Genomic DNA, 21,940 nt, shown 5'->3' on the forward strand with positions numbered 1-21,940 from the left:
TATTAAATATATTAAAATATGACACAAAACATAAGAATAAAAAAGTTAAAAAGGAATATCATACCAGACTTTTTACTTTTCTAATGATAAACAACACTCATCCTGCAATACGTTTAACTGTTTACAATGATATGATTCTATAGATGTTAAAAATTTAAAATACTAAATATATAATTCTTATTGTATAGGCCTATATATATTGTTCTGTTATATCATGAACGGGAAAGTGAGTCTTAGTGTGTTTGGCTGCTTTTTGAGCCTTTTCAAAACAATCAAATGTAAAAACGTATTAATAAATAAAAATGCCATAGAAAACAATCACGCTTTAATTTAAATTCTAAGGGATCAGATCTAAAGGTGAACACACTTTCAATAGAAAACATCGCTGACAAGTCAAGCCATGTGAAAATACACTGGTAACATATCAAAACATTCCCGATTCATAAACAATTAAATAATAAACAACATTCAAACATCAATGCTTCATTTTTTTTTGCGCAACAGATACAAATACGCAAATCACATTTCAAAAATCATATATAGGCCTATAAATACAGAAAACGTTGCTTTCTATCCCTGAAATATTTCTAAATAATGTTCTCCAAACTCCAAAAACGCAAATGTGTACCGAACATCACCATTGTGGATGAAAAGCATGCAGGTGAAGCAAGAACAACAAGAAGGATTCCCTGGCACTACCTGCGTGTGTCAGTGCTAAAGCGAGGGGAAAACCATTCGTTAAAACCGAGAGGTAATGACATTTTTGCCTTTAAGCTTTGGTGAATCTCTAGCCTGTGGGAATATGTGGGGGATCGCTGCGTGTCCGTGGCCAGCCTCCTCGCGCTCTCCTGCCAGATTCCGGTTGAAAGTTAATTGGACGGGGAGAGGTCTGAGACGGCCTGCGCAGAGTCCCATTAGTGATTCCCCTGTCGAATGCAGAGCCACGAGGATCACAGACTCACAAATAGGCAGATTAAAATAATCAATACACTTCACTCGCCTCCGACGCATTCACACAAGCGCACGCGGAAACTAACCCGCACGCGCATATACACACACATCCGCACAAAATGAATTCAGTAATTAGTGGAGGACCTATTCACCAATGGTGTATGAGACGCGGCTCTCGAGTGTGTGTGTGTGTGTGGTCTAATGAGGGGGGAATAGTTCTGACTGCTGGTGAGCGGGAAGAGAGAAAAGGTCAGTGAGCCGTTGATGGGCTCTTCTTGGCACCCAATGCACCATGGGTTGTTTCAGCACGGCCACACACCGAAACGAACCCTTCATTGCACCTTTATCTGCTATGAAATATTTATTTAGATAAAGACATGCGCACTGGCAGAGGAAGGACTCTTGCTGTCGGTCACCATTCATAATAAACGTGCTTATTACAATGTAACATTTCTAATAATCGTCTTGTTTTGGGAGAAAATCGTGTATTTTTATTGGTTCTCTGCATCAAATCTAATGCATTTCACTGTTATTTAAAAGTTATTAAAACCCCAGAATAGCTTTAATTTAACATTTGATAAGCCTGGCTGCACCAAATGGCACGTTTGCGGTAATGAGCAGGTTTTTTTAAAAACCACTATGCTCGTGTCACCGAGATCTGCCCTTCTAAGTAATTGAGACAAATTAGTCCCGAGGACACTGAACACCCCAGTGCCAATAATGTTTACTTTTAATTTAGGTTACTGACCTAAAACCAAATAGCAATCATTTGAATTGCATTAGTCTAACTGGAAAAGGACCCTAGCAATTTGCTCTAATTTCACTTCAGACAGCCTGGCTGTACAATTAAACACAATCAGTTAAAAAGAGATGGAGTTTTTAACCAGCTTTCATCAAGTGTAAGAATGGTGCCATCTATCTGCAAAGACGTGTCCTGCACATGGCAGAGAATATAAACTTCCCTGTTAGAAAATATTGATTAATTGAAAATATTGAAAGGGATTATAAAACAGTTGTACAGTTAATGCAAAATAAATAAACAGGTAGAGTAGATTCCCTCTCATTCTATGCAAAATCAATTATTTAATAACCATGCATTTTTTAAAGACTCCTATTCTGCAACCTTTTCTGAATAAATTACCAGACTTGAGGAATGAGATACAAACAGTCTCCGTTTAAAATGTACTTTATTGGACAAGCTGAACATTCCAAGATAATTAAAACAGGAAAAAATTATTGCATTTGTGAATCATAATTTCTCAGTTTGGACTTGTTCTGAAAAGGCCAAAAATAAAAATCTGGCCAGATGCGACATTTTAACGACAGCATTGTCTACCGGAAATGCCTGAGGATACACTGGATATTGCACGCGCACTGCAAATGTGCTGCATCAAGAAGTTTTATTGCAGACAGTGACAGCACACGAGACACATTTGTCATATCACTATATGATTTGAATGCCACCGGGCAGGATGTGTGTCTAATGGGGAGTTATGAGAACCTACAGAAGATAAAGGCACTTCTAATCATAAAACCCAAATGAGCGCAAACATAAGGTGACTGGAGCAAATGAAGATAATGGAATGAATAGGAAGAAAATATACATATATGAAATGACACACAAAATAAGACAGACAAATGGGCTGGGTTCCGTATCTTCAACCGCTCATGACCATGCGGACGAGTTCTGTAAAAAGAAAGAACAAGTTAAGACTCATTTCGCATGAAAAAGGGAAATTCGACCCCAACTACAGCATGCAGATTAATGTGAACAGCAATGTAGGCTTAAAGGAGTAGTTCACTACAGTATATCAGTTTCATAGAAAACTAAAAATTGTATACTATAAAAACACTTCCATATTACACCATCATAATGGAAAGGTTACATGTGATGAACTATTTAAACATCCCTAATATGCACACAAACTGACTAGTTTAAGTAATCATCAAGGAGGCAAGATCAGTTTGGTTATAAGCATTCTTCAAAATATCTTTCTCCGTGCTTATAAGAACAAAGACATTTATCCAGATTTGGAACAACTCGAAGGTGAGTAAATGACAGAATAAGCATTTCTTTGGTTCAGTATCCCATTAACCAACAGCATTGTGTTGAAATCCATTATAATGTACAAGAACCATGGAAATAAGCTAATAAACCTCAATTTTCCAAACACACGGACGGCTTGTATAACATGTTGGTGAGTGAATTATGACATTTTAATTTGAAAGTGAACTACTCCTTTAATAGAGCAAAGCACACTGCAGTTATGTATTATCAGAAAGTCACAAAATAAAATGAAGTACATTTGAAACAATCTGACAACCAAAACAAACCAAATGTCCTCCACAAAAGGAGCACATGATCATAGACACTAGCTGTAGTTAAAGGCCGTTCCCCATTTGTGCTCATCCATAAGTGGTGAGAGACAGGGTGAGAGCAAGATCATTGCTAGCTCCTAAACCACAGCTCAAAGACCTAACCAGGCCTAGGATTCAAGAGAATGTTAAAAAAGCTCCGTCTGGTTTTCCTCTACAGTGCAAGAGTGAAAATAGTTTATAGCACAGCTACAATAATGAGAAATCATAGAAGGATCAGCCCCCATTAGAAAGGGAGAGAAAGGTCAGCAAAAACAGCCAATCACTGCAATTTGACCGGTTAGTTCAAAATAAAGACAACTTCACTGCTCAGGGCACAGGGAGGGTGTGTTCAAAATCAGATGTCTTCTCAGAAACCAAATGAAACATCATTAATTGTGATACATTCCAAACACACTTTATTCATATTGGAGCACAGCAGTGCAAATACAACCCTTGACCTGTGCTAATATCTGAAGCAGTGCGGTCGCCTTTTCTGCGTCTAAACCAGTGGCCTCGCAAAGACAGCCACATGCAGAGAGCATGCTGCAGCCAGGGACCAGAGAAAAGGCTGCTGCAGAGACAGGGAAGAATCCAAATATACATCAAAACCGCTAAACTAATCCCAACCAGGCTCTCTAGCTCTAGCCATCACATGATGCAGAGCAACCCCTGTGATCATATGTTTTATGCTGAATTTAACAAAGACAAGGGTGTAAACTGTGCAATCATGTGTGCCTCTCAGAGCATTAAAGAAAAGGCCTGGATGGAATGTTGCTTCACGTGTTATAAATGTTGAGGGCAGGAGGTAGACGTACACCCTTGACGTCTTTCAGCCAGACATGATGTGACGTACGAAGGCTGTGGAAGATCAGTTACAGTTACAGCATGCTTTCTCACCATCAGATTCTCACCAGGTGTACTTTACTTCTTTTTGTTTAATCACTATCAGACATTTGATCAGCAAAGGACAAAAAGAAGAATGACAGCACACACCCTCGCCCAAAAATAGTCTTTAACGTTACTAATTGAATGTTACATTATTGAGAACATGCAACTGTTTGCCAAAAAACATTTTTCACTTAGCAGCACATATAATCACCCAATTCTGACTGGCAATATTGGAAGTATCAGTTTATAAGCAGTAACCTCCAAAACACTATTTAATCAAATAGGTTGACGCTCTGAGCAAATATCTAATGCTAATGTCAAATAAGATGGCACTAACAAATGGCACCCCTTGAGTAGTTTATATTAGGCCTACTTTTATTTTAATTCCAATCAGCAATAATTCATTAACAGACCTCCATACACAGCTACTAGTACCGCTGTTGTAAACTGGGTTTGAAGGACATAGACTTGTGTTGCACTTGGTTTGACTCATTTACCTTCATAATTGATGCAACCGTTAGCATCTTCGTGTCCAGCTAGAAGCGTTTCTACCTCCTCTTCGGACATCTTTTCTCCTAAAATAAACCCATATAGAACGTAAAATGTCTTGTTACAATATGACAGTGCACTGTACCAACAACAACAACAAAAAAAAATCAAACTCCAAGTAATAGTATATTGTGTTAAAATTAACAATGTCTACATAGTTGTCTAGATGTGAGGGACCAGGCTATAAATATCTCCTCTGGAGACCAGGCCAGCTTACCCAGCGTGGTGAGAACATGGCGAAGCTCAGCCCCCATGACCGTGCCATTGCCCTCTTTGTCGAATACTCTAAGCCCCTCCACAAAGTCCTCAAACGTGCCCTGGTCTTTGTTCTTAGCGATGGCCTGGAGCATGGGCAGGAACTGTTCGAAGTCCAGCAATTTATGGTTCATCTCTGTGATGCGAAGACAAAAGTTGGTAATCGGACAAGAGCTAATTTTCACATAATCCAGCATCAGGAACGGCTATAATTAGCATAGTTGATAAAAGTAATAAAAATTACTCACAGTGAAACTACTAGAGTCTTGTTGGACATTAAAAACAGTAAGCCATTATCTACAGCATTATTAGAGATGCTGCACAATTTAAGCCACCATGAATTCTAAACATTTTTGGAAAGAGGTTACAGCAGACAATCTTGACCAAAAATGTGCACTGTAAACAAATTCATTAAATTATTGGATAAAAAAAACTTTGCACTGAACTACATTGCTTAATTGCGCGGTTTCAGATCTTTGCAATTGTACAGCATTATGCAAGATTTCACTTGTTGGAGCCACTTCTTTACAAACCTATTTATAGATTTTTTAAAGTTACTACAAACCATGCTTTTCAAAACTTTATGATAAATTAGATTCACGGATTATTACCCTCTGCCTTCGGGTTTCCCAGGACCTTGAGCACCTCCGCATTGACAGGATTCTGGCCCAGAGCACGCATCACATCTCCGCACTGGCTGTATGTAATCTTTCCATCTCCCGTCCGGTCAAAGAGCAGGAAGGCTTCTTTGAATTCTGCAAAGATCATTAAGACATTTATGCTGATAAGCAAAAGGTAAAACAGACGTGCAAACAAAACAAGATACATGCTTGACAAGAGAGAGAGAAAGACTGAAATGAAGAGGAATAAACAAATTTGACAATGCGTGGAAAAAAGACAAGAAATAATATTCCTTGTATTGTAAAGCTATAACAACAGGCCATTCTTTTAAAGAGGCCAACTAAATTTAATGAGCCCAACGGGTCAGCACACAAAGACACACTGCACCAGCCATCAATATTAATGTTATGCCAAGGCTATTTTCTGCAGTCAATTCAGGTGTGGCAGACCAAATGACCACAGAAATATTATCCATCCACCTCAAGTCAATAGAATATTCAGCAGAGACCTTTTACTCATGTTAAATATTTAGACACACTAAGCAGCCATTTAACACGAGTTAAGACTAACTTTACAGGACCAAAGAGACCACTATTCAACCATTCGTACAAATGTTTAAGCATATTACGGCTTTTGAAAGATGGAAATAAACGCATTTGAAATAATCATCAAACAAAATCATCAGCAATTTAAAAGTACTCAAATCTACGTAAACATCGTTAGTTTTGCCAGTTAGATTCACAAGGTGCTTATACTGTAGGTATAACCAAACTTGTTGTCTGTCTCTGATAAAAAAAAAAGAGTTTGCTAGAACTGTGTAATCCGTCGAGACAGGCCCTTCCAAAATACTCCCGGCTCTGTAATGGTTTTCCTGCTCACAGGAATGTTGCTGTTCCCATGCATGCCTGAAATTGTGCCTTTGTCCATATATGGTATGAGAGGAAAGCGGGCAGTATTCGGTCAACTTCCTTTGCTTAAACGGGCCAAAAAATAGCCTTAAACGCACCTCCACTTAAAAAAAAGGACACACAGCAGAGAGAAACGCGTTTCACAACTCTACATTTTCTAGTTTCTGGGTCTTATTTAGGTAGAGATGTTTTAAAGCGCACACTCGTTTGTTAACACACTTCCTGACTGGGACACACCCTCTACAGATATGACGGTCTATTTGCTCACAGTAGGCCTGTAATACGAAATTGCTGTTATAAATGAGAAACCCAAAATGTTTATTAAACACTAAAATGCCGTTTAGTCCTTAACACACACTTCAAACGAAGGAGGCAGATGAGGTTTGATTTGTCGCAAACGGATTTGTTTGTTGTCCAAAACGTCATGCAAACTAAATAACATGATAACAGAAAGGTTTCGAGTGCACTCACCGTGTATTTGCTCCAAGTTAAACTCAATCTGGAGACGACATACAACAATCGCAAAGGGAAAACAACACAAAGGTAAGGAAAGAAAGCAGGGATAGAGTAACACAAGATGACAATAACCGGACGGAATGAAGCAAGCAGGCTACATAGCAAGAAATGGGGGAAATAATAGATGAGGAAAATGAAGTTCACTTTTGAGACTAAATAACATGCATTTGGACAAGACTGTAAACTTACCAAGAATCTGGTCCTCGTTGAAGTCAGACTGTTTGAGGACAGAACGACACTCAATGAATGTGAAATGATGCACGCTAACAAATAGCAATGAAACAAATGAGATTTCTAACACATGCGGGTCTCTAATCTTAAAATTGGATTTTGGTTGGCCCGGGAACTGTTAAGCAAGTTTTGCTAGCTAAAACGGACCAACGTTAGCTAAATCGGCTAACGTTAACTCCCAGCTGCGCTAGCGAGTGACGGTTAAACCGAAACACGATTCTTAAATAAGTTTCTTTAAAACTATAAGACCGTCGTGGATTTCTGTTTAATCGATGCTTTATCGATTTCCTCATCCTAGAACAACTCTCCAACGCACTAGCTAGCATTTAACATAGAAACGTATTCGTTAGCTAGCAACAGATAGGCTAACTAACGTTAAAGACTTTGGTTGTCGACTAACCGTTTTCTAGTATTAAAACCTTCCGTTTGGTTATTTATATCTCCAGATACTCAACTAAAACGATTTAAAAGGAAACATCCATCTGTATGCATACCATATTCGCGGCTGTGTCTTGTTTTCCGGGTCTGTGAGTATCGCGGAGGAATGTGTGAGATGGTTCGCGGTAGCGCTGTTGAGTTATGAAGGATGGAGGAGAGTCCCTTCAAAGCACAATGAGTGAAATAACTGCTCAGAGACACGCCCAGCGCAGATATCTATCGCACAATGATGGAAGCCAAGCGTGTGTCGTGTCAATGCTGATGATGTGTATGTTTGTGAAGCCTTGCAGTTGCGCTTAGTTAGGGAGGTGGAACGTACACTTCAATGTTGTACATGCCCACGCACATGGAGGTGTAAAATAAGTATTAGTAGGCTATATTTAACTAGGCAATATTTAAATAGGCGATCGTTTGGCATACTGTGTGCAAAAACTGTATACAAATTACACAAATGCTTCCTTCGTCTGTTCTTTCTAACCTTGATACAGAGTCTGTGTATTACGGAGACAATTAATTATTTAGTAAATTTCAGTAAAACTCAAGGTCACTGCAGAGGACCTTACTGTGGGTAATCTAAAACAGTGCCCCATTTCTCAGTCCTGATATAGCTCCAGTATTCTCTTTAGGTTTGGGGGCTGGGTTGACACAGATTTTTGTTTGCCAGGTATTCAGAAGCTTATTAGAAAGAGATTACTTTGATGTTTTATTCAGAGCTCATACCACATTCACATCCTCCCTGATATACACACAGCCATACAGAATACATTTTTTAATCCACATCTACATCTTGGTTGAATGAGTGCTTGATTTGAGTGAATTCTGGTAAATGTACAAATTCAGAGTAAAAGGTACTAAGATACGTGGTTATAGTGAAAGGCTGTTGTTAGTTGTAGTACTGTCACTTACCTCTAATGTGCTGGGGTCAAAGGGTGAATCAGAGGGGCGCAGCATCCGCGGTTTTAATTCTGGAGCTGGTTTTGGAGATGTTGGTGTTGTGGTGGCAGGGCAGGGAAATGGTGGTCCATGTCTTGGTAATGTTCCTCCTGATGGAGACTTCTTAATTGACGGCTCTCTTTTTGGTGCCATCTCTTTTCCAATGCTTTCTTCTTTCCAGTCTACTGCTTTGCAGAAAATCAAGAGAAAGACTCTGTTAGATGACTGGCATTTGTCTCCTCTAGTAGAAAGATAAGAAAGGAAATGAGAAAAGATGGAAAATGATAGAGGCTTGTAGGTAGGAGGAAGTATCAGGAATACGTGTGAGATGTGATCGTGTGCAGTGGAAGAGTGTGCGTAGGAGTGCTGTCTCAGTGCGCCTGTCTTTTTTGCTTGTACTGATATGTAGGTCAGAATCGTGCACATACATTGGTGTTTCAGTCATTCTAGAAGACCCTCAATTTAAAATAGAATAATTTCACATCGGCATCACTTAAAGCTCGTTGTGCGTGTCTTTGGAAGAGAAAGAACTGTCTCTAATTAGCCAATTATATTTATAGATATTTTTATTTTTGTGGTTAAATTTCCCACATCTTTGTCATCTTGTTTTTCTTCCTCAATACTTTTTACATAAACCACTAAGAATTTTTTCTTATTTTGAACGTGTGTTGTACATGAAAATGTGGGAAATCTTACCAGAATGCGTTCTAATCGCCCGTTTATTAACCAATCAGGAAACGATTTGGGCGTGACTCCACAAAGCAAAGTTGTGCTTAACTAAAACCACTAGATGTCAGTATTGTCCAAAATACCAACTTTATCAGACCAACCAAATTAAATAAATACCACTTAAAAAACTGCTATCACTTTTTCTTTTTACAATTTATTAATGGCTTGCGGGGAAACAACTGAAAATACTTGTTATTTATGGATGTTGAATATTTCAAGATAAATAAAATTGCATCTATTAAAAAAAACTCTTGTTGGTTATTCCAACAATCTGCAAAACGTGCTGTTTGCACTTAGCATGAAATGTGATTAATTTAAGTGGCGTCAAATTATGCTAACAATGTCAAATAATTTTACAAAGACTTCAAAATATTTAATATTTCTATTTTTGTTACAACGCGCGTAACACGTCAGAAAAGTACAAGCAGATTTAGTGCACTTTGTATTTTGATAGAAGCCGTCGAATAATCAATGTTCTCCGCCCATTAATGGATTTTACGTACAATCCATCGCGCGCTCAATGGGCCTTGAAATCACCATTTATGTGTCTCGAGGGTCAGAACAATGGTGACACGGGACCCCCAGTGCGCTACCAACGGCATACTGCATTAATTAATTAATGTACATGTTGCCTATTACCGATGATCGTCAGATATGTTTCATTCGTAGCTAAGAAATTGACAGATTATCATGGGTTTAAAAATGTTTTTGTAACCAGCAGTGACCTCACGTGCTTACTCATAGAGACAGAAATGCTTTAAAGAGCAAGTCACCCGAGCAAACATCTTTGAACCGATTAAAGAGATTCATTTCTCGGACTCTCTCTGCACATTCTGTCTGCACAATATCAAAGGCAGCAAACCAATAAAGGGTGTTAAAGACCCTTTTTTTAATTATGAAAGCAAAGACATGCTATAGCCAACCAACTTTAGGCGAAAGGTCTTGAAAACATCTGCTTTTTCTCCACAATCCCGGAATGGACCTTATGGCTTCCAATTGGAAAAGTAAACTTCTTCCCTTTTGCCGTCCTTTTTCAGGCTTTTGGTGAAAAGAAATTGAATTATGCTGAACTAGAATGGGAATCAATTGTTCCTCAGAGGTTCCCCCAGTATGTGTAATAGAATTATAGCAACTGCCCCACCTAAAGTCCCACAAAATCCTCGGACCATGCCAAATCATCGAACCACCTGATTTATTTTTAATAGTATTACACCCCTCACTCCGTAGTGTCATGGTAATAACTGTGGCTCCTCCAGCTGCCTCTATATCACATTAGCCAAGCTTAATATTGACTGTGTAGGGCTCACAAAACAATAAGCCTAGAAGACAGGCAGCTTAGAGGCAGCCAACCAATCGGAGAGCTCTGCAGATTGCTGGAGGGGTGTTAACTAAAGCACTGAAGTTGCTTATGCCCTGGAGGAGCAGTTCAATCAATGAGATGCTTAGCGCCGGGCTACCCACATGGACCCGCACCTTTCAGATTCAGGCATCCCTCAACAAGTCCAAGCTGACGAGAAAGCATGAAACCTGATGCAACTTGATTCCTTTCATTTTTCGGACTGTCTTTCATGCAGCAAACAAACAATCACTTTTCGTCTCATTTAATCACAAGCCTTAGTGATTCCAGCTCGCATCAAATCATCTGTATAAAAGTAAAAAAAAACTTTAAAAAAGACAATTTAAATGCGTAATTGGCATTAAACAAATGTATACCGCAGTTTCTCTTGAAGGGGTGAGAAAGTGGGGCTCAAGCTGTGTTTTTTTAAACATGTTAATGCAAACGACATTGAATACTGAATTTTTAATAAGGAAGTGTTTTTTTTTTAAACTGTGGTGTGTGTTTAATTAAAGAATTGGATTGAAGAAAAATAATTTTATGCAAAACCAAATTTACTGGAAATGAAATAAAACCACTTAACACCTTATGCGTCATATTGCTGCAAACCGTGAATCAACCTATACCACTTGTGGGATACATGCACCTGATCACACACAATATATGGCCTCCTGCCAGACACGCAAAAATGTTTTCATTTGTTGAAATAAAACCCTGCAAACCTGCTCACTCACGTCATTAATTACAAAATTCTAATTTCGCTTGGTTTTGTGATACCTATGAATCTTCTAATGATTGAGTTTGTTGGATGGTATAAGAAATGGGCAAAATCAGCCTATTGTGTTTGAGCTTACTGATTATGGCCTTTTATTAGTGCATGGGTGCAATCTATTCAATTTCTCTCTCTCTCCCTCCCATCCACCCTCCCTCCATCCTTCCCAGCTACAGCCCCTTGGGGCATGCCCGTGTCCCAAAGGACAGCCAGCAAAGCAGATGGAACCCCTCCCCCTCTCCCCCAAACAGGGTTGGGGTTCAGAATGAGCACAGACTGTGATTGGCTGAACACTTCAATTTGTAAAATGTGGTTTGAGAGAAATTCTCTGACCACCTTAATTAGAACTATAAGTGAATGTATTGCCCTTCTTCGAATTGTTCAATTAATGGCTTTTAAAGCCAATGTGACCTTCAAATTCCCAGACAGGATACATGTGTTAAGAATTCATTGTACTTTCGAGTGATTGTTTGGAATATTGCGATAGATGTTGCATGGGCACTCTCATATCGATAGCAGAGCAGTTAAACAGTCTAGAGAGGGGTTGCAGGTGGTAAATGGGCAATTTTATGCTTTCAATTATGCAGTGGGCACTTGATATAATATGGGGTTTATTTACACAAACTGGCATTCATCTCCAGACCCTATATTTGTAGTTGCTGAGGCTTACCCTCATTCTCTGTCATCTCTGGTCCTTATATAAGAACAGAATAATCTTTCGTATGATACAGTGTTGATAAAGAGAGTAAACCTGAGGTTAAAAGTGCATACCCATATAATTCTGTCCCCTTTCTCCCCAGTCACGGTAAGCAGAGTCCGACTGTTCATCTGTCCCACAGGATACTACCGAAGAGTACTCATGTATTCAGCTCCAGTAAGCAACAGATAAAGCTGGAGCTCTGGGATTACCTTTACGACTCATATCTTTTAAAACATAGCCACACGCACATGTACACACTCTCACTCTCTTTTTTATTCTATTGGCTTGGAATGCAAATAAAACAGGTTGGAAAGAGACACAGACTCTGCAAAAGTACGTTTAAACATTAAATTACTTGGTCGATTGTTTGGTGCTTGTTTGTTTACAGCTTTTTTGCAACAGGCAAGTATAATTTGTTTGTAACGGACAAAAAAGCCATTAAGTTCAAATTTTCATAAAAGTTTTCCCCAACAGCCCAGCCCCCATCACCCAAACACACCCCTGCTTTTATAATTATTACAAGGGGCTCAGCTTTCAGGAGACATCGAGGGAGCATGTGTGCATGGCTTTAATTCCTATTGTATTCGTTCAATCTAAGTCTAAGCGAGTGTGTCTGTGTCTGAGCTCAGGAGAGAGAGGGAGTGAGGGAGAGAAAGACAGAAACAAGGACCCATCTGTCAGAGAGGCAAACGAATCCCCCCTACCCACTCCAAACAGGTCCCTTGGGACTGCAGAAAAGGATAACTCACTTGTGGCAATAGTTGTGGGTGTTTTTTTTTGAGAAGGACTCTTAACTGACGGAAATACAACAGCATCACAACATGCTAAAGCAAACAGCTATAAAAATATTGTTGATGTGTTGTTGGGCGAAGAGGATGCATTCTGTCAGCTTGTGACAGGGGTGGATGTGCCTTATTAGGGTTTTTTAAGTCCTGTCACCCCACTAAATGGACAAATATTATTGCGTGATTAAACCAGACAGTCCAGAATGAAGTTTTTTCATAGGTTACATATTAAGGTCCGGTACTTAGTTGTAAAATTGTTGCTTTTAGACAGTCTTACTCCTTGGAACTGCAGCGGAGAGTGGAGGTGTGCTTTTTCCATTCCGAATAATGAAATGGGTCACAAAAGTGTGCTTTTTTGCTGAATATATTGAACTGTCTAAACAGGACATTGTCTGCTAAACATACCATTGGTCTCCTGCTATGCATTCATAGATTCTGCATGACAACCTTTAAGACTTGCTGCACGATGACCTGAAGTACTCAACCGTCAGCATTAAGGTCAGATGGGAAAATGAGGAAAATGTCTCATGTGGTTGGAGCGTTCACTTCTGGTCGAGATGGACTAGAAAATGCTGCAGGCTTTAGTTCCAAAGTAGATGTCCATCATTGGGGCACAAGGGAGGCGAGTTTGGGCTTCGCACTGGAATTCCCAATACAGGTTGCAGGTGTGACACAGCATTATGGAGCACTCCAGGGATGTAAGGTTGTGGAGACGCATGATCACTTTGGGAAAGCATGGCACACGGGTGCATGTACTGTAGACACACATGTGATCCCTGGATCATATGGGACAGCATCATTCTTAATATGCCTGAACACAGTTAAGTTATTCTGTCTATCACACACACTCAAACCATGTCTGAATGCCAGTTTCTCAGAAACAGATACAATATAAAGTTGCATTTGGAGCCATTTAGAGAGTGTTGAGGAGAGAAGTTTCGTTTTTTATTTATTTATAAACATGTAATATATTAAGATCTGTCAAGTTAGTCTAGATACATTTTAAATTGATAGTTGATTGTTACTATGGCAAAAACTTTCTATCAAAATCTAGACTTTTTATCCTGACATCGCTCGCCAAGTGGAAGCGTCTTTGTGTGAAAGGAGAGAAGCGTCACCCGAGCGAACTCGCGCTATGAATATTGTCCTATTATACGGATTGTGTTGTCGCGCGAGAGATTATGTTGGGCAGGCGACTGGCGCGTGAGTGCTGGTGCAGCAGTCGCATCATTTAAGCCCATCTGTTCATTTATCAATTAGTGTCCGACTTGGTTTAAACGTTTAATCTAACTGTAAAAGGTAAATATCTAGCGACAGAATAATAAATAAATAACGCATTTGTATGCATAACGTATACAAATACGCCCAAGAACAATTATTTTATATAATATTTTATTATTTTAATAAAAACTACTTTCAGTCTTCAAAAAGCAGACAAATGTTTTAATGATATATAAAAGTGTCTTTTTTATAAATTTATTAATACATTTTAAGAAGTTTTTTCATTTTTCTAATTATTTGAAATGTGAAGCATTATCTGTTTAGTATTAGGCCTAAATAATGAAATAACTCTTGTTCAAATTTATTAAAGTTATAAGCGTTACCAAAACTTGCGTAAGCGCACTGTAGGGCACAGATGTGCACACTTGGTGTGTACAATGGGATCAGTGTGAGGACACGTGTGACCTGAAACCCAGCAGTCAATAGCGCACTACGACAATAGAGCCCCCACTGTGGCACGAACACATCATAATGTAGCCCCATTCCGCCAAATAAAGTCAAACTACTCAATAAACAATGCAAACTTTTCTGGGTTTTTTTATGGAATTGGAATCTAAAATATTTTCAAAATGTCAAACAAAAACAAACTAATCAATCCTAAATGATCCAATTTTCTTAAAGCAATTCCAGCAAAATGTGTAAATCACATCTGATACAAAAAACTGACGGGCAACACGAAACAATGATGGGCAACACTGTGGGGGCATGGTATGCATGGTTGGGTGGTTTATCTTGGTGAAACAAAACCGTTTCAGTTTAATTAATCCAGCAGTTTTTGAGCGTTATGTTTTGGAGGGCTGAGGGGCGCTAATGAGCGGACGAAGCGAATGAATGAAACGGGTGAACAACACACACACCTGCTCACACTGCACCAAGCTGTCACAATCATTTACAGCGACGCGCGCGCGTCTTTGTAGACTAGACTACTGTAATTAGAGTTAAGACCAACGTTTGACCTCGCCATAAACCAAATAGGGCTCAGGGGTATTAATCCAGCACTGAACGGGCTTTATTGGGGCAGAAAACTACGTTAGGTGATGAAAATGGGGCGAAATTATTTATACATCTTCACAATGCTTGAACCTGGAACACTAACCAACAAACCTACTGCTGAATTAAGTTACGTAAATAAATTAACGTCAGTGACATAATCAATTTAAATATTAATTTGGATTAAATATTCTATTAGAAATACAGTCGAGAAAGCAAGAGAAGACAAGCGGTTAATGTAAAACAAATTTAGAGTAACAGGTGCAAAGATTCTGTCTTTACTGTTTTCTGTAAACATAAGCAATATTTCTCCTGATACGTGACACATGGCAGATCTTTTCATCTGGAGACCTTGCAATATTTAAAAGATAATATGAAGGGAGATTACATCTCCGTTTAAATGCGAAGACCCTCACACACAAAGCCCCAAGGATGAATGCACACACAAGTCGTGAAACTTTGGCCACGAGCGAGCCACGCGCGTCTTCTGGAGAGGTGGGGTGTTTGTGGGCGGAGTTTGTGAGACACGCTAGAAAGGCGAAGCCGGGAGTCCGTGCGCTTCAGTGAGACTTGAGATGCGCTCTGATGCATCAATGATGGAGAGCTGGAGGAACTGAAGTGCTGACTTATTTACTTGTAAAACGTGCTACGGGGAAACCTTAAAACTTTTTAAAGCATTTTCTAGACCATTTTTTACATTGCGTTTAGAAATTCTGACCCCTTTTAAAGATTTCTTGAAGTTACGAAGGGTGCACGTTAACAGGTATGACTGTTTACTTATACTTTTCAGTGTTCAGTATACAATTTATATATCAGTTTTATGGTGATTTGTTATTTAGAAACTTTGTGATATGGCTTTGCAAAGTTTTTCTTTATTCTTTATTCTTATCATCAAATTAGTTTGAATAATTTGATGATTCGTCACTTTTGCTATAAATGCTAAGGCTTTAGGCAGTGTCATCTTTAATCTAAGAGGTAGAAAGTAGAAATGCGGGTCGTAAACTAAATTGAATATTTACATAGGCCTACATTATAAATTCTACAGACGTTTGTGTTTTGCATCTAAATTAGAAATGTTTAACGTTTGGAGAGACCACCAGTTCTATTTTGTAAAAACACGTTTTGGAGACAATGCTGTTTTTTAATCAAATCAAATTTAAAACTGTTCAAGTTGTACTAGCGTGGCTTGCGTCTGTGTTTGTTGCTTTACAGGCTCTTCTCAAATTAATCCGAGCGCTTTATCTGTGGACTAAATCCAGTCGTGTCCCAGATTGACAGCGTCTCCAAAACGACTGCGCAGTGCCATTAGATCGCGCATTAAAACCGAGAGAAGAAATGAAATTCTAGAGCTAAGCCATATAATAATCATAACAATAATCGTACTCTCAGTTGACTTTCTGTGACTCTCCAAGTGAGCTTTATGATTTACTCATGTTGCTATGCTTTCAGTTCCGAACAAATGCAAAGCACTAATTCAAAAGTCTAAAACACTTCTCTTAAACATAAATGTTAAAGGAGAATGAAATGTTCATACCACTTACAAAAGGCAAATATTTACATGGATTTATATTCATAAATGTTTATTTCTGTTCCATATTTACGAGTTTTTATGTGAGTTAAAATTGTATTTTTTTTTGTGCCGTCAGATTACAATGATGACCAAACCTTATGGCAAGCCTGGGGATGTGACTGAGCTGGTCAGCTCTCTCGGATGGATGGAGGAGGACCACAGCTCACAGGATGGTGACCGGACACCTGATATAGAAGGTCGCTATGAGCTTAATAGGAGCAACCGGGGACCAATGGAACTTGGGAGTGAGGATATGGAGGACGAGGAGGAGGATGAAGATGAAGAAATGGGTCTTGATGGAGAGAAGGCACCCAAGCGGAGAGGTCCTAAAAAGAAGAAAATGACTAAAGCCAGGCAGGAACGGTTCCGCGCTCGGCGCTGCAAAGCCAACGCCAGGGAACGTTCACGCATGCACGGACTGAATGATGCATTGGACAACTTGCGGCGTGTCATGCCTTGTTACTCAAAAACCCAGAAGCTCTCCAAAATTGAGACTCTACGGCTGGCCCGCAACTACATCTGGGCACTGTCTGAGGTTCTGGAGACCGACCAGTCACCTGAGAGCCACGGTTTTGTGGAGATGCTATGCAAAGGGCTTTCACAACCTACCAGCAACTTAGTGGCTGGCTGCCTCCAACTGGGACCTTCAACCATGATGCTTAATAAACTGGATGAAACGTGCGGCATACCAGGAGCAGGTGGTCAGCAGGGCCACCCCATTAGCTATCCCTCACCAGGACTGCCCAGCCCACCCTATGGCTCATTGGAGGCCTCACACTTGCTACATCTGAAGGGTTACAAAGGGGCTGCCTATGAAACCTCCTCACCCAACGAATGCAGCAGTGGCACACCACCTTATGATGGGCCTCTCACGCCACCTCTTAGCATCAGTGGCAACTTCGCGGTAAAGCAGGAGCCCTCACCGCACGAGACAGAGAGGAACTTTACACCCCACGCCGCCCACTATCTTTCCTCCCACCCTTACCCACCGTCTTCCTTGGCAGGTCTTCCAGCTCCTCAGGGTCACACAATTTTCCAAGGTTCCCGTTACGAGCTTCCGTTAGAAATGGCTTTTGAACCGTTTACCCCATCACATATGGTGACATCACAGATAAGCACCATTTACAGTGAATGAACAAATGACCACTAGAGACATTCAGCAAATCTGCCTCCTGCTTCTCAGCGTGCCTCCAGGGGCCCAGCACATTTAAGGAGACACTTTGCATGTATCCTGTCCGATCCTTTAACAGACCATATAGTGATCACCGAGAGAAACATACAGTTTTTGAATCTTAACCTACCTGTGGCAATTGAAATACTGAGAAAGAGATGAATATTTTCGTTAATTTATTCTTGTTTTGTCATGATTAAGTTTGTTACTATTTTCATTGTATTTTGTTTTCTGTATACATGTGATGTTTTCCCAAATAGAAAGGATTTTGTGCACATGGCATTAAAATGCAGCAAATAGACATAGATAAACAGTACCTATAGCGAGATTTGGAAGGTTTAATAATAAGCTTGTGAAAAGTTGTTTTTAGAACCCCGTTCAAGCATATGCTGGTTTTGGAACGTTTTCCCTAAACAAGAATGAAAGAAATAGAAAATAAACATAGCACAATTCTATTGCTGTAACACATTTTTTTATTTATGACTGTATTTAATATTTATTTTGATGACAATTGTACTTGTTTTAAAGCAATTTGTCAGCACTATTTTTTGTTTTGGTACACTGCCAGTCATTGCTACCAATATCAAAGTATCTTATTTATTTATTGGTTTTATTTCTGTTTAATGTATTTTTGTCATTCTCCACAAAATTTGGAATTTTGCTCAAGCGTTTGTAAATATTTACCTGTTTCGCACTTAATAAAAGGAATATTCTTATACAATATGACACCCGTTTGTTTCTTCATTTATTTTAATATTTAATGGTTCAGATATTCTTAATTGTAATCAAAAACATAGCTAAACATAAAAGCAAATTTACCAGTAATACAGTAGATGTACAGGTTTAGAAGTATGCTCAATATAGGTTATTCATAAACTCTAGAGCAAACTAGAGGTCAGTCATTAAACCTTTTTTCCGTTCTTTGAAACCAAATATTTTATTGTATGTGCTATTTATAAATTAATCTCTTTCTCTGCCTTAGACAGAGGAACATTGTCATTTTAAAACCTACATTGTAAAAAAAAATAGGAAGGTAAAAATTAATTATATTTAAATTTGCTAGACAAATCCCCCACTGAGTGTGCCAGGATTACAGGCCATGAATGAGAAACCTTTTTGGTCATTAATATTAGCGTTATGATGGGAGTCAGTGGAGCATGTGGAGCCATGGGAACACATAGCTGCCGAACAGGTGACTGTGTCATGGGATCCCCTTTCACTCTCACTTGTGTTTTCCCAGCCTTTTCATTGCCAAAATTGCCAACGAAACAAAACAAGCACACAAAAAGAGGCCTTACAAAACTGTAAAAATAAAATGTGAAAAAAATATATTTTAAATGATGGCTCCCAAATGTCTAGCGAGTCGAATGGCTTAACAGAAATCCTGCAAGTGCCTATTGATACTGAAAGCCTTTTCCCAACAAACCTTTATATCTGTGGAGTGTAGGGCCATCGTTGACTTTAGCTCTCTGGATATTGGACAATGCGATGCCTCTCTAAATGGACTAACAGAGAGATGATGTGAGGCAATGCGATGGGACGAGTGTGTGTGAAAGTGTGTTTATTGTTAAAAGCGGCACTAAAATGAGAATGGGTGCCTCAGAGGTTGTTGTGCCTGAAGTGGACCCCGCCTCATCCACCGCTCCAAAGGTTTGTCTTTTTCAGCCCTGCCAAACCAAGAGAAGGAGAAAAAGGGAGCGATTGTTTTAGCGGGCGCCACTGGTCTATTGTAAGTGCAGTGTGTTCTTTCTCTCGACCTCTGACCTGCATTGTTGTGAGGCTGCTCGTTCGGAGAGCCGAGACAGCTGGGAGAACTGCGGGGGGCTGACGGACAGCTGGGGCCAAACTAGAGAGAGAGATGGCAAGGGGAAAAGAGAAAGTGGAGAAATCAAAACAGACGAGATGAACAAGGTTCTGTGCACCCCCATTTTAAGTGACCTCTTTCCCTCTTCTCTTGTGGGTCAGCTGGGCATTGGAATGACACATAGCTCCACACAGAGAGTCACTGAGGATGGGTAAGGACAGAATGCAAGGTGTCAAGTGCATGGAATGACTGCAAGCTTTACTGCAAGCTATAATAATGGAAGTTATAAAATCACATCACAGAAATCTTGAATTTTGTACATATCAATGTAGAAAAGCACAAGACAATAACAAGAAAAGCATCTACATTTGACGACAACAATATCTATTGCATTTACATTTTAAACATAACAAACTTCACTTTTTGAAATATCTTATTTATATTATGATATATTCCTTTAAAACAAACTTCATTATTTTGTAATTTTGTACAAGGAAAACAGCAAACTTAACATGTTACTGATAACATTTTTTACACCCATAGACAAAACAACACAAATGCTTTTAGTGGGCCTTTAACATTGTTCATGGCCAATATATCAGCCGTCTGGACTCAGCAGGGTTGAAATAAGGGAAAATTTTCAAAGTTGTCAGCTGCTGTCGACACAATCATTCGAAAACGCAAAAGAATGAAGAGAAAGGGGTGCAAAGCCTGCGTAATGTGGCGCTTTCCCATGGGGCAGATGGTCATTGCTGTGACCTCAGTGCCACAGCAAATACCCATGCAAACGTTATATAATGAAAATAGAAGTCAACAATCTTAGTGTGCTGTTTTCAAGATCCAAAAGATTTCTTCTGAGAAATCTAATCCTTTTTGTAATACAAGCAAATCCCATATTGTGTTTTTACTTTAAATCCCGCCTGCAACCACTTTAATAAATACATGACATCCTAAAACAGAGCATTTGGACACTTACTGTAAAAATGTATGACCTTCATTTATAAATATTTTCATCATGAAATATTTAGCAAACTTTTATTTTCCTAAAAATTGACACTTTAAATGCAAAACATTTCAGAATTTACAGTATATATATATATATATATATATATATATATATTTACGTTTTTTTCTATTTGAATCTTTTTTATTATTTATGATCCTTTGAACCTTGGGTATTTTACAAATGAAATAAAAAATGATTGACACTTTCTTGTTGACAAACATGGGCAGTTATTGTGATCAATTGCCCTTGTGGGTTAAGTATGAACTTGAGGGCAACTGACATATAAGAATAACTTTATGACCAGGTGGGTTAAAGAAAATGCAAAAAATACAGTTTGTAACAGGAAAAAGTGTTTTTAGATTTGTTTCCCTTGCTTTAATATTTCGTTATCTGATTAAATTTTTTGGGTTAAACTCAAACGAAATTGTTATGCCATCTGTGGCATACTGTCGAGGACACAGACAAATTTGTTAAAGCCATACTTATAGAAACAAACATTTAAAAAATGTTATACTTAAGATGGAAGTGTGAGATGATAGCAATATACTGTACCAGTAGGTCTCCGTATCTTGAGGGGTTTTGGGTGTTCAAACACTTTTCGGGGCCACTGAAAAATATGTTGAGTTACTACAAGAATTCTTTAGATATGGACCACCGGGCCTCTGTTTGTGTGGAGTTGTGATATTAGAAAAGTGAACCTGAGAAGAGGAGTGGATGATGGGACATTAGAGTGCAGTCTGAAACCTCTTTCACTCCTCCCCAGTTTTTTGTCTCTCTGGCACTAATCCACTGGCCAAACAACACAGGCTCCCGCTAAATGAAAGGTCCTGATCCATGGGGGGAGATGGGGGATAAAGCATTGTGATTAAGATTGTATTAATGGGGCCATAGGAGGCTGGAAGGCTTTAATCAGTGTCTGTGCTGCCGTAATCCTTTGCCTTTAAGCTTCGAATAACAGCGTGATCCTCCTCCTCATGAGTCACATCACACACGCTCTCACAAACACACTGGATGGGCTGGAGAAGAAGCGTGAGGTCAAGGTACAGAGTTGAAGCACAATGAAACTGATAGGTGGTGCTGCTATTGGAAAGCAGCTGGATGAGGTAACATGAGGAGAATGTGACAAAATATACTTGTCGGCAAGTTAA

At 39.2% G+C, this 21,940-nt stretch overlaps 2 protein-coding genes across 5 annotated transcripts; one reads left to right on the plus strand and one right to left on the minus strand.

Annotated features, from left to right (window-relative positions):
- Window positions 1–2,106: 2,106 nt before the first annotated feature.
- LOC306906216 (myosin light polypeptide 6) lies at window positions 2,107–8,801 on the minus strand (the record flags this gene model as incomplete). Of its 3 annotated transcripts, XM_079477407.1 has the most annotated exons (7): window positions 2,107–2,638; window positions 4,125–4,167; window positions 4,695–4,772; window positions 4,964–5,137; window positions 5,613–5,756; window positions 7,236–7,263; window positions 7,772–7,865. In XM_079477407.1, 6 exons carry the CDS (start codon window positions 7,772–7,774, stop codon window positions 4,139–4,141), a joined length of 456 nt encoding a protein of 151 aa, XP_079333533.1. In that variant the 3' UTR covers window positions 2,107–2,638; window positions 4,125–4,138. The 3 variants fall into 3 exon arrangements, with proteins under 3 accessions (XP_079333533.1, XP_079333532.1, XP_079333534.1); XM_079477406.1 differs by lacking the exon at window positions 4,125–4,167 and having other exon boundaries at window positions 7,772–8,009; XM_079477408.1 differs by lacking the exons at window positions 4,125–4,167; window positions 7,772–7,865 and adding an exon at window positions 8,622–8,801 and having other exon boundaries at window positions 2,121–2,638.
- neurod4 (neuronal differentiation 4) lies at window positions 6,751–18,707 on the plus strand. 2 transcript variants are annotated; one of them, XM_079477404.1, is made up of 2 exons: window positions 6,751–7,073; window positions 16,888–18,707. In XM_079477404.1, exon 2 carries the CDS (start codon window positions 16,894–16,896, stop codon window positions 17,944–17,946), a length of 1,053 nt encoding a protein of 350 aa, XP_079333530.1. In that variant the 5' UTR covers window positions 6,751–7,073; window positions 16,888–16,893; the 3' UTR covers window positions 17,947–18,707. The 2 variants fall into 2 exon arrangements, with proteins under 2 accessions (XP_079333530.1, XP_079333531.1); XM_079477405.1 differs by lacking the exon at window positions 6,751–7,073 and adding an exon at window positions 15,804–16,004.
- Window positions 18,708–21,940: the final 3,233 nt, after the last annotated feature.

The sequence above is a fragment of the Barbatula barbatula genome (assembly GCF_947034865.1).
Source record: "Barbatula barbatula genome assembly, chromosome: 17".
In the NCBI taxonomy this organism is placed as follows: domain Eukaryota; kingdom Metazoa; phylum Chordata; class Actinopteri; order Cypriniformes; family Nemacheilidae; genus Barbatula; species Barbatula barbatula.

Coding starts and splice junctions, on each gene's coding strand:
- neurod4 (XM_079477404.1), top strand. CDS start 16,894: ATGATGACCAAACCTTATGGCAAGCCTGGGGATGTGACTGAGCTGGTC.